This window comes from Pelodiscus sinensis, chromosome 8 (assembly GCF_049634645.1).
Source record: "Pelodiscus sinensis isolate JC-2024 chromosome 8, ASM4963464v1, whole genome shotgun sequence".
Lineage (NCBI taxonomy): Eukaryota > Metazoa > Chordata > Testudines > Trionychidae > Pelodiscus > Pelodiscus sinensis.
Genome location: NC_134718.1, coordinates 9,782,609 through 9,795,471, shown reverse-complemented (window position 1 = coordinate 9,795,471; position 12,863 = coordinate 9,782,609). Strand labels below are relative to the sequence as shown.

Sequence of the window (12,863 nt, the reverse complement as noted above, 5' to 3'; positions counted from 1 at the left end):
ATTTTGACAGGGCTTGGGGGACTTTCTACTTTGGAGGAGAATGCAGAGCGTCTGGCACTCTGGCAACACCTCATTTTCTGATCAGAAACAAAGAATTTCAGTCTGTTTTTAAAAACTGCCACAAAAACATTTTGGCCACTATAAAAATGATAAAATAAACGAAAGCTGAGAGCTGAAGTCTAAAATGTTGATAGTTTTGTAAACATTTCCAGAGAGCTTCAGAATCTTGCCTCAGCGTGCGGCTCTTATCAAATAGTTTTTGTGTCAGTGGAACAGCAACATTTGGTTCATTAGCAAAATCCAAGTTTCACTGGCTTGATTTCAGATACATAGACACTTCCCGTGTTTTGTTTTTTGTTTCCTTTTTGGGGGGCGTTTTATGTGGAGTAAAGGGCTCTGCCATTCCCTTTTAGCCATTTGTCTTTCAAGAACCTAAAATAGGATAATTAAGTTGTTTTATGTTCTGTTTTTATTTTCACTAGAACTGCAAATATAACAGTTCCATTCAGCATCCTGATCATTTCTACAAGGGTATGGTAGAGAATGATTGGATTTTTATGCAGCTGCTACAGGTATCATATGAATTTAGCATCCATCCAAAAGGCTGTACAAAAGAGCCCCTTATCCCCTGCTGATTACCATTTTTTATTAATATTTATGGAGGTTTAACAGGAAACAGTATGTGTGTGGCTGAACCATCTTTAATCATTTCTGTCTTGTCTTTGATCTTTTCACTAATCATCCTTACTAATATTCCATATTTTAATTTAAATTTATTTCAATATTGTATTTGGTATGAATGTAAAATGACTGTGTAACAGGAATGAAGAGTTACAGCATGTTTTCTTTACAAAATGTATTGCTTTGATATGTGATTGCTTATATACTGGTTTAAACCCTTTATAGCAAGTCTTTTGTGTTATATTTATTGCCAGGCTAAAGCCTGTTTCTTGCATGTTAACAATGTGAAATATCAAAAATGATGCATGGTCTCCAGAACAGTCAATAATAATAGTTAAAAACAGTCCCTGAAAGGTGTGAGATTTTAGATGTACTTGACAAAATTCCCTGTTATTGCCTAGAAGGGTTTAAATTGTTCACATCATTGGTTTAAGTCTGAATAAAACAGCTCCCAAAGTTTTCCTTCCAAGCCTTCCCTGACCTTAGCAATGATTTTTTTTTAATTTTAAGAAATGCATTGTATCGTCTTATTTTCTGTTGACAAAATATGACTACAAGTAACTGAAAACCAGGGACTGTTACTAACCAACAATGGTATTACACAATTTTTCAGATACTGTGTTTCACTACAGCATTTGATTAGAAAAAATCCCTCAATGCAGCTTATTTGAAATCTAAAACGAGTCTTCCTTTTTCCCCTCAACTAGTATTAGTGTGTTTGAGTATTTTTTCTTTTGGAACTCCACATGTTGCTAGAGTGAAAAACAGAATAATAAAATAAAAAGAGGTGTAAGGGAAACATCTAAACAGTTTATTTGTAAATCTCCTCCCTTCTGAATCCCTGACTTTTAGATTTAAAAGTGCACGCTGGGGAGAATTAGGAGAGGAAAACATGGATGTCCTATGTTGTCCAAATTTGTCTGTATCAAAAGCTGCAGTGGAACCCCTGGTACTAAAAGCCAAGTTCTGAGGAATGATGTACAATGCACTGAACGGGCCTGGCGCTGCATGATGAGTTTCTGACCAGCTGTAAGATAACTTGACTAGGATGCTAAAAGAACATGCCACTAGAAATGCAATTAATGTTTTAGAGGAATGGAATCACTGCTGAAGAGATCACTCATTCATCTCCCTCAATGCCTGTGTTCCACAATCATAATGTTACCCTTGCTTGACAATTATACTGTATGGCAAGTCACAAAGGCCTTAGAACAGGACTTGACCCATTGGAGAGAGAGAACTCCCTCTTTCCTGGTGACTATAGCATTAAAAAATGGCAAAACCGAGGGGAAATAATTTAAATAAGGCCACCACTGTCACATTTGAAAAAAAACCCACAACTTTCTAATAGAAGCTACAGGCAAAAGAAGCAGTTCCTTTTTGGCCACTTTTGTATTTAAAGGGTTTACTTTTGGCTTTCAGTGTTCTGCTTAAGTGGTGGTATAACTAAGCCAGTTCATGCTAAGGCATTACCAACAATGATGGTTCAGTGCAACATCTGAAACTATTTTCAAGTGGCATTTATTTTCATCTTCAGATCACAATTGTGAATATGGCAAAATTGGGCAATGATATTTTCAAGTCATTTTAAAATTAAACGTGTTACGTTGATAGCAAATAGACATCTGAAGACGGTTGTGATGTTCGTTCACAGTTCCACTTGGAGCAGAAAATATGCCAATGATTGGTTCAGCATGTTCCAATGGACCAGTGTGTGTTTTGGTGATGCCTTATTTGTGAATTGACTTTAATGTCAAGCATATTTGCCATTATTAGCTGCAGCCCTCATGTGGACAAATTTTGGTATTCTGTCGAGAGTCCATTTCTGTTCCTGAAGGCATATTGTAAAGTCACTAAATCTTTCAGGAAATTTTGTGTAGACATCTTGTAACTCTCCACTAATGTGTAGTGAGAAATTATTAGTACTTTTTAGAGGCTCTCTACTTAAAAAAAAAATAACTTTGACGTTTGCCACAAAAAATGTAGGTCCACATTATCTGATCGATTAACATCCTTAAATTTTTCTCTCTCTTTTTTGGCCCAGCAGTGTTAATTGTGCCAGGGAAAAAAAATGTTTTTAGGATTTTCTCGTTTTACATTGTTCTTTTTTAATCTGAAAATCTGATTGTGATTTTTTCCCTATGTCTCTGGTCACCCTGTATGGCTTGGGGAGAGTATAAAGAATAATTTATCTTTTCCCTACTTTTGATGTGCAGCCAAATTGTTATCAATAATCACATTGCATTTTTTTTCCTGGGTCAAGACTGTTAAACATAATCTAAGGCCTGTATTAAATCCCTTAAGTTACCTTCCAGCTACCTTGTTATATATTTATATAACCTTGCCATTAACCTGCTGCTCTTCCTCTCCTCCCATCCAACACATGGTTATAGCCAAGATGTCCATCTACAAGAGAATGAAACTGGCATGTTGTTTTGATTGCGGACGCTCTGAGCGTGACTGCTCTTGCATGTCAGGCAGTGTACATAGTAACATGGACACCCTTGAGAGAGCCTTCCCACTTTCTTCTGTCTCTGTTAATGATTGCTCCACCAGTTTACGTGCCTGTAAGTTTTAACACCAACACATGCTGTTCCATGTCTGTGGTGTCTGTGCTACCATCCCTGTCTTGTGTCGTACATTGTAGTTCTGTGAGTTTTATTGGGCTGATGCTTTTTTTCCAAACTAATTTTAATATAGTTCTATTTTTATGTATTACACGGTTTGGGGGGGAGGGGAGTTTAATACCAAAATTTAATTTACGCATCAATTTGCTTTATGTGCTTCTTAAAAACAGTGCGTCTTTGCAGCAGCATGTGAGACTTTTAGTAGCACAGCTTGGTGATGTTTTTGTTTTGATTTCATGCATACAGTATAAATTGTCATTAAATAGTAAAGTAAATGCCTTATTGATAGTTGAGGGGGGGAAGTCTGTGTCTAAATCTGTGACTACAAAGTTGGTAAAAAAAAAAAACCTGTAAATTCAGTCTGCAAATATGATAGCAGTGTGGTTGAATGGCATATAATAGGCAGTGGAAATCCCCTATGAAGGATAGAATTTGTAGCTGAAGCTAGGGTTTCTTGTTTGTTTGTTTGTTTTTATTAGCCTTGTTCTTTGTAAGCTTTTGTTTTCTGTAAGGAAGGAAGTCCTCATTCAAGATAGACACCCCAGAAGGCTTTAGTACAGTTGAGCGTGCCCACTGTACAGCTATTTCATCATCAGCTGCTCTTTAATGAGACTACCCTGATACAAGCTTTATGTGAGGGAGTCCATGACAAAGTACCCTTGTGTGAAGGAGGAGTGAAATACACTTCTACCAACAGACAGTGGTTAGTACCTATCGTGACCAAGCCACAAAGGCGCCTCTGACGACATAGAGTGAGGGGTAGTGCATGTGGCTGTTCAATAAATTATTGGGAGCCAGAGCACACCAGTTCTTTCAGTGAATTCGTCAGCAGTCAAAGAAAATGATTAAGGACAACCACGGCCACTCTGTTCAAGTGTCCGTAACAGACAGAGCTTGTTTTCCTTTTCCCTATCCAAATGGATGGGCAAAATCAGAATGAGCTGTTAGGAAAGATCTAGCTTTGGTCAGGAAGAGCAGTCACCTTATACCGTCTGGTCTGGAACACAGGAGCCCCAACAAGGGCTGAGTGCAATAGGATTAGTGGATGCTGATCCATCATAAATGCAGAGTTTAGTGACACTTGGTGGATGCTTTGGCTCTAACTATTTTGGTCTGTGATCCCTGGATTCAGAGAGATGGATTCATGGCATCTAAACAAAAAGCTTTATCTAGCAGGCTTTTCTTGGTGATGAGAACCCTCTCTGTGTCCCAGTGTGTAGGTCCCAGCACTCTGAGGCTATGTTCTTACTGCACTCTGCTGGCAGCCATAGGTAGACTACATGGAACGGTGAAACAGTGTCCACACTGCAGCATGTAACTTCACGTGTCAGTGAATGTTCTGGCAAGGCGGAGGGCGCGGAGGCTATAGCAGTTCCCTGTGGCAAAGAAAGGCTCCGGCAGTGGGGCACTGCTGAAGCACCTTCCTCTTCCTCACCAGGCCTCTTTGCACTGCTACTGCCTTTTTCCTGCCGTGGGGAAAGCACTTGAGCAACAGAGAGGTAGCAGGACACTATGCAGCTCCCATAGCAGTCTCGATGGGGGAGGTGCAGCTTGGGCATGTACAGAGCTGTTGAGAGTGTCTACAGTAAGGGTTTGGGCCTTATTCAACTCGCCTAAGCAAAGTCTCACCATTTACACTATTTATACATGTGCTGGAGGGATGTGACTCGTATGTACTCTGCATAGTGCCATAAAGGAGTGTGTAGCGTAGTTGTGGTGTCACTTTTTCCAGTAGTCACCTCTAATGCATCACCTGCCACAGGTGTCAGCTTCCACTAGTAAATCCCTTGCTCTATACTAAGAGGTGGCACCCCTTGTTGAAACCTGGGTCACCACAGTGTATCGTCCAACCAACTGCCTTGTGCTCAGCCCAGTAAATGAGAACCTTTCCCTCCTGCGAGATACTGCAGATGCATTTACTCCTACAACCTCCGAGTCTCTGCAGCCCAGCACAGAATAGTTTTACATTAATGTGGTCTCATGCAAAGAGACAGTGGTTGAGTCCTGGCACTGCTGCTAGCAGCCAACAGACAGGGCTAAATGAATACGTCCTCTACAAATGGGTGACCATGAATATCATCTGGCAAGCAAAAAGAAGTCATAATTTTAATAGTTCTTGGTGCTTTCCAGTTCACTTAAGGCTATAGAGGGGAAAAACCCTGGTTTTAATTTCATTGCCTAGTCAACCAAAAGCATCCTGTGTATGATAGCATTGCCCTCAACAGCACCACTTTGGGAAACACGTCACACCCATATTACATGTTGAAATCTAAGGGATATTGACAACTTTAGGGATTTGTAGCATCCTCCGTTTCATAGGCCTTTTCCCCCCATCGTCGCCCCATCAAATCAAGAGGTCTCATTCTTCCCCGTGTGAGACCAGTCACCTTTACCCGTTTAATAATAACTCAGAAAAATCAATATCAATTCCAGCCAGCCCTTCACAAACCAGCATAAGTCATATGTATACATACGCACGCATATACTCACCAAATTCCACTGGAAGAGCTTCAATAGAAATCACCATGTTTTCTTTGCTGTGCAGAGGGGTCAGATGATGCCCATCTTGACAGAGCTAGTTAACTCAAAGAATGGTGGTGAGAGTCGGCTTTTCATTAAATATGAACAGATGTGAAATTTAGAGTGTTTGACAATTAGAAATGGCAGCAGCAGGGCCCTGGAATCAAAGTGAGGTCACATGGGTAGATCAGATTACCTCTCTTACATTCTTTAGTTGTTCAGAAAATCATTTTGAATTAGTGTCAGTGGAGCCATGATGAATTTTGCCCTTTGTCTTTTATGCTAGGGCTGTATTGTTTCCCAAGACACTCATTAAAGGTCATTATACTATTACAGGGCTTGCTTTGGTCATAGTTCCCCAGTTGAGCTGGTGTGCTTCTAAGATTGCTTAATGTGTTTTTCATTTTTTTATTTTTTTTATTTCTATTTTATTTCTATTTTATTTTTAAAGGGGGGCTTTCCATTTTTCAAAATAAATACTAACAGAAACCATTGTGTGACGTGTCTTGAAACAGTGAATAACTGTTATAAGAATTAATCCTGTTTATAGAAATCTGGCGCGAACTAGAACCCTATCAACCCTATATGCATCAAGTTACATATTCAGTGAGGTACACAGAATTTTTTGTGTGCTAATTGTGTGCCCCAATGGAAGTAGTGGAGTTTATAGTATTTGATGCACTGTACGTGAAAGAGATTATTCCGCTGTTTATTTATTAGATAGAATTTCACTGAACTTCAGCGTATGACACACAGATTTTGATTAGCTATAAATACATCAAAATATCTTTTGGCATTGTTGGCATCTTTCTGAAATGAAAGCAGTGGTTTTTGCAAATGTAGGGCGATATGAGATGAGCAACTGTGTGTGTGTGTGTGTGTGTGTGTGTGTGTGTGTGTGTGTGTGTGAGAGAGAGAGAGAGAGAGAGAGAGAGAGAGAGAGAGAGAGAGAGAGCTAGCCACATTTTGTAGGTAGATAAAATACACAGCAATTCAGGGGTGCTTCCCACTCTTGCTTTGGAGATGCATTGAGGGGTAGAGTTCCACTTGGAAACCTGGGCTAATTCAGAAAGGGAAAAAACCCACTGTGTTGATGCAGTATGTAAAGGGCAGGCCTCATGTGATCTCTTGTTCCATCAAGAGATTTCTGGGTAGTGTTCACAGAATAATTTCTATGTACAAAGCCCTGAATGGAAGAGAGAGAGGTTAATTTAAGGGGAAGCTCACACCACCTGAATTACACGTCAGAGTGATATTCCTCAGATATCAACAGTCCCAGAGTAAAGGTTCATTGCTCTGTTCTAATCTATGTAGGTAAATTTACCATGCCCATCCCCCGAGCATCTCGACCTGCAGGTGCTTAGGAAAGGACATGAATGGAAGTGGGTTGATACTCTTCTTTAGGAAATATGCCTCAGCATGCACCTGGCTTTGTTTAGGAATATTTGTGTGATGGCAGCAATTCATGGATTGAGGGTAGGTCTACACTTGCACCCTAGTTCGAACTGGGGATGCAAATATAGGCATTTGAAATAGTCAGTGAAGTGGGGATTTAAATATTCCATGTTTCATTAGCATGATCTCGCCGGCGCGTTACTTCGATCAATAGCTGTTTTGAAAGTGAAAGTGCGCACAAGTGAATGTGTTAGTTAGAACCAAAAATGAGGAGTAATGTTAGTTCGAACCAAGGGGTTTGGTTCGAACTAACACGTCCCGGCACGCACTTTCACTTTTGAAACAGCTGTTGATTGGAGTAATGCACCGATGAGATCATGCTAATGAAGAGTGGGATATTTAAATCCCTGCTTCATTGACTATTTCGAATGCCTACATTTGCATCCCAAGTTCGAACTAAGGTGTAAGTGTAGACATACCCTGAGGCCCTTCATAGGAAAGCATGGGTCTCTGCAGCTTAAACTAAAGAGCCAGGCTCTGTTGCCCGGGTTGTAAGAGGCTGACATCTTCTGTGGATCAGACACAGAGAGGGACACATGACACACATTGAGCAGTGGGTTATAATTGGAAGGTGCATGTCATTGCCTAGGTTTACCAAACCGATTAAACTTTGAAATCTTGGGTCCAGAACAGACTGACTAGATTAAAAACTGTGGGCAGTGAGACAGGGCAGAGGGGTTTTGTTAGTTGGTTTGGTTTAGTTCTCTTATTTGCAATGTAAATGATTCAGAGACATCTCAATGAGTGATCATCTCCTTGTGTGGTACGGGCTGCTTTCTGAGGTCCGTAGCTTCTGCTTTCTACATTAAAAGGTGGGACTTAAACCCTGAAATCCACAGCTCCTCGTTTGCTGCCATTTGAATCCTGAAGCAGCCCTCCACAAGAGCAGGTATTTCTGTTTCCTAGGCTAGGAGCCATACAGACCCGTACAGGCTGTGACATGGAACCTCCTTTAATGGAGCACGGTTATTTCATTCTACAATGGCAATGGATTCCCTTGATAAGCATCAGTGTGTATCCTCTCTGTAGCATGGGAAAGCTATAGTTTGGGGAGTTTAGGGCTACTCAACTTATGATCCAGTTTTTATGTAAATGCTGAAGAGGAATATGCCGGATACTGTGCTGTTGTCCAGACTCCTTCCCCATTTGTGTGAGCATCACTGTAACCGCAGAAGGAACAGAGGTGCATGTGCTGTTGGGGATGCTAGTATTACTATTGTTGCTACCCCACAGACACCTTTTCACATGGCTCAGTGACCCTCTTTCTGCTTATGCTATCTCTTCTCTGTGTTGCACAACAAACCACAGAGTGTATTTGGGGAAAGAGAGGTTGAGGAGAAAAATTGATGGGATCTGTTGAGGGAGGGAAAATGGGTCTGATTTAGGCACCCCCTCTTCCAGGATAAGCCTGTTCAGTGTTAACTAAGTGACTATGATAAGAGTGGTATGTTTTTCTAACTCAGTCTCCAACACAAAGAGGTTGGGTCATATCATAAAACTGTTAGTGTTAGCCTGTACTATCCTGACATTCCTTTAATGAGACTAATATAAAAGGACAATTAAAATGAGGGCACGGTGACACAATAAAAAGCTTATTAATTGAAACCCACAGAGAAGACAAATCATGCAGTGTTTGTCACAAACATCTAACATTTGTGAAGTAACTCAGTGAACCACTGTGTGGAGAGGAAATTGACTTCCATAAAACTATTAAAAAAAAATCCTTCCTCCTGTGGGACAATATTTTTTTTCCTTCAGTTACTGTTGAAATTGATAGTTACTCTGGAACTATGCTTATGTAACTGAGCGCCAAAATGAGTGTGATATTTCCCGTAGATAAACCTACAGTATGTTATACACCTTCAATAATGTTGGTAAAAATTGAATGCTTATTAATATACACAATTATGTTTTAAAATTATTTCTATGTAAATAATCAATTTTAAATAACATACTCATGGTAAAAAGTCCAGTAAATACCATAAAAAATACAGGAAAAAATGCCATAAAAAATAAAGCACCATGCAGCATAGCAGCTTTAATGTAATCTTCAGTGCTACGGGATAATAAACAACACCAATTTATTTTCATTAGCTCTAAGCACAGATTAAGCTACTGTCAACAAACCTGATGACACCTAAATGCACTTTTGAAGTATATAAAACCAGACTGTGGAAAGACTCAGAGAGGTAACATAGTGCTGTTCCATTCTATGTATGTTCTTACACTGCGCTTCTCGCTATAGCATCTGAGTTTGTAGGTGCTGGAGACAGGGTATTCTTGATAATAAGCATGGGACACTGGAATTCTGAAAAACCGCAACTTCAGTTGCCATGAGATGTATTTTTAAGATAAATAACCCCATTATTACTCTTTGGCTCGATGCTTAAGTGGTTTTTTTTGGGGGGGGCGGAGGGGAGAGACGTGATTTTTCCTCACACACCCTGCCCATCTCCATTTGTATATTTTTGTAGGTTGTCATGAAATAATTGGGGCACCCGCAGGCCTTATTTGTGGTTGTAAGGAATTATTTCATCAGTGATCAGAGGGGAAACTAATTCCAGCCCTATATATTTTATAGCGTGTGGGTTTTCTTATAAAAGAGAGTTAGTGCAGAAGGGAGAAGACACTTCTCTTAAAAGAGAGACAAGAACTTCAGGCTAGCAAATAGTTGTTGTCCATCTGTGTGCATTTTTGAAAAACTGATGTGAAAGAGTCCACATGAACAAGTGTGTCCGCCACACTAATGCTGAGCTTCTTGGACAGGTGCATCAAGAGCATTCATTTCTAGCTCATGGTTTAGCTGAGCTTAAAATTATCATTGGTCACTCAGTCTAGTGGTGTGCTTTCATCCCTGGGACCAATCCTGGATTTATACTATAGTGTTAACTAAACCTTGGACTCATGCGATCTTTTCCCCTGCACACTATGTGCTCTGTGTGTGTGTATATACGTGCATAGTGGTTATGTTCAGATAACAAATAAGTATAATTTAAAATCCGATTAGTGTGCTGTCTCTAAAGTTTGGCAACACAGAGATTCTTACCACACCTTGCTCTCATCCATCTGTGCATAAAGGACGTTAACCCTGCAGATTAAATATTACTTCTTGTTTAGATTAATTACAATAGAAAAAAGGAAAATGAAACTATTTTTTTCATATATCTGACTTCCAGTACACAATCATTGTTGGATTCTCATAAAGATGGAAAACGAATCCCCTTTGTAGATGCACGTTTTAATTCAAACGTGAGCAATGCTAAATGACTTGGCTTTCCGTTTGTTTGGGGAATAATAGGAGGACATAGATTAATAGTGATTCGTGGAAATGCAGAAGCAGGGGGAAAAAACTACCACCCAGCTGTTCCTTGTCAACCAGTAGAATGGTGAAAGCAAGACAACCTGACTAGTTGTTCTACATGACCAGAATATATGAATAATGAAACAGATGCCTTTCAAATGAGTTTTGTGGCGCAGTGTTTACCAATGGGCTGGTATGAGGGTGCTCAGTGAAATACAGCATAGCGATACATACAATAGCTTCAGTGCAGGATTCAGGCACTGCTAAGTTTAGCAACATATCTTTTTGAAGAGTTGAGAAGGGAGGAAAGAGACCAAGAAGTCTTTTTTTAAAATTCCTTTAGGCCTTTCCACTGGGGAGTGATTCTTATCAGGGTCACAGGGAAGTGACTAGTGAGGGGCTTGCCTTGATGGGGACAAGCTAGGAGAGATGCTGTCTGCATCCGGTGGAGTGAGTTTAGCAGAGGACCTTATGAAAGGTGACATAGAAATTATGTTTGCATTTTTATTTCCTGAGTGTGGCTGGTTGTCATGAAACTCACCCTGACAGTTTCTTACCACCAGGCAGCAGATTCTTCCTGTTACCTTCTTGGTGTAGGACAGATGCTAGCCAGTTAGCTCTCCGTCTCTCCTGCTTCTGAGCTATCTCAAGCGACAGATGCCAGGGCTAGCTCAGTTTCCACTTGAACATTTCTGTCATAGCCCTGCCTTGAGCCCAAATTCTGACCTTTACTGTATAAAATAAAGTACTTATGAACAAACCAAGGCTTGATCCAGAGCAGGCTTAGAGCAAATGTCAAGTCAGTCTTCTCCATCCTTGTTCCACCTGCATTAGGAACCTAGCTTAGACCCTCGACTAGAGCATTGACTGCCTTAGGCTTTACGGGTCTGAAGAGACATAACTTATTAACAAAGCGTTATTAAATTTTTATTCGTTTTACAACACAATGTAAATGTCTCCTATGAATCCACGCTGTATTCATTATCATTTAAAACGTTAATTAAGTCAAAGTTGCATTTAATTTCATACTAAATGTGCCTTTGGGAGGAAGCTTTTAGAAACAGCTGCAGGATTGAGAAGCACATCAAGGCTGGGAAGTTCTTAGTTCCGCTTTTCAGGATAGACTCCCAACTTAATTGCCATGTTGTATCTGGTCCGATACTAACCGGAGAACATTCCCAATCACACCATAACAAATTTGTTTCAAAGTCAATAGAAAACTCTAACCCTTACACTGGTTATAAGGGACACTTTACCGTGTGATCTTGTGCTCCTTTCAAATTGCTTCCAAATTCAACTGAATGCTTAATCTATGATGACTTCACTCTGACTATACTATGCTAATTTTTCACATGATGCAGCGGTCATTGATTATTTTCCTACTCTCCGGAAAGATTTTAATAATTTATTTGCATAGACTCAGAATGTTTTAAATCAAATATAGAGAAAAACACATTTCTTGGCCTTTAGTCTTCCAGATTGTGCTTGAAATGTGATGAATTATGGTCAAAATCTAGTACAGAATGGAAAATGGTGCAATATTAGGAGAGCCATCTGAATCAGAATAATAAACTAAGTTGTATATATTTGGTAGTGTATTTAGTCAATACTGATAATGCAAAATGTCTCTGAATTCTAGTGATGATGCGCATGTGACACAGTACAACACAAAGTATATATCTTGGGGGAAAATAGTTAAAAATCACTGTAGTTTTTAGATCCTTTTGAACTCTAATTGAAACACGGAACATGTTTCCTGTGAAAGAACTGCCAGTGGAAATCTTAGAAAACCTTACAGCTTTTCTGAGCTGTGTCATGCAACTTCCTTTGTTTGTTCTTGTACAAAATACTTTGTTTGCCTTAAACGCGTATCCATCTGCATTGCAACGGGCATGGCATTGCCTTTATTCTCGAAACACCAGTGGTGATATGTGTTGGCTGACATAGCTGGTACAATATGGAGAAGCATTTTGCGTTACGGTAGCTATAACCAGAAAAAACAATGGCAATCAGGAGTGAATGTTATTTCCTGTTTATATGCCATGAGACCATCAGACTTTTTTAGCAAGCCCTTCGCAGAACAGATTTGCATTGGTTCTATTTTTCTGCTTTCAGTTCCCTTTGTAATTAGCCCCTTCTTTGAATAGTATATACTTGAGAAGACTTCTAACTCACACTTTTGTTAATGATAAATATCAGCCTAGCTAGTAAACTTGATTTCTAAGTAATGATTCATATGACACAGCTATTAAATTTCATGGGCTACTAAAGCTATCAAA

General features: G+C 39.7%; 1 protein-coding gene across 27 annotated transcripts in view; it reads left to right on the top strand.

Moving 5' to 3' along the window:
- KCNMA1 (potassium calcium-activated channel subfamily M alpha 1) overlaps positions 1-12,863 on the top strand; it is a 742,164-nt gene that overhangs the window by 623,023 nt on the left and 106,278 nt on the right. For 3 of the 27 annotated variants that reach the window (XM_075934723.1, XM_014569149.3, XM_014569142.3), the window contains one exon: positions 3,075-3,248. The exons of the other annotated variants lie outside the window; for them this stretch is intronic. In XM_075934723.1, the coding sequence (XP_075790838.1) occupies positions 3,075-3,248 (174 nt within the window). The remainder of the gene's footprint in view (positions 1-3,074; positions 3,249-12,863) is intronic. 27 annotated transcript variants of the gene reach the window in all.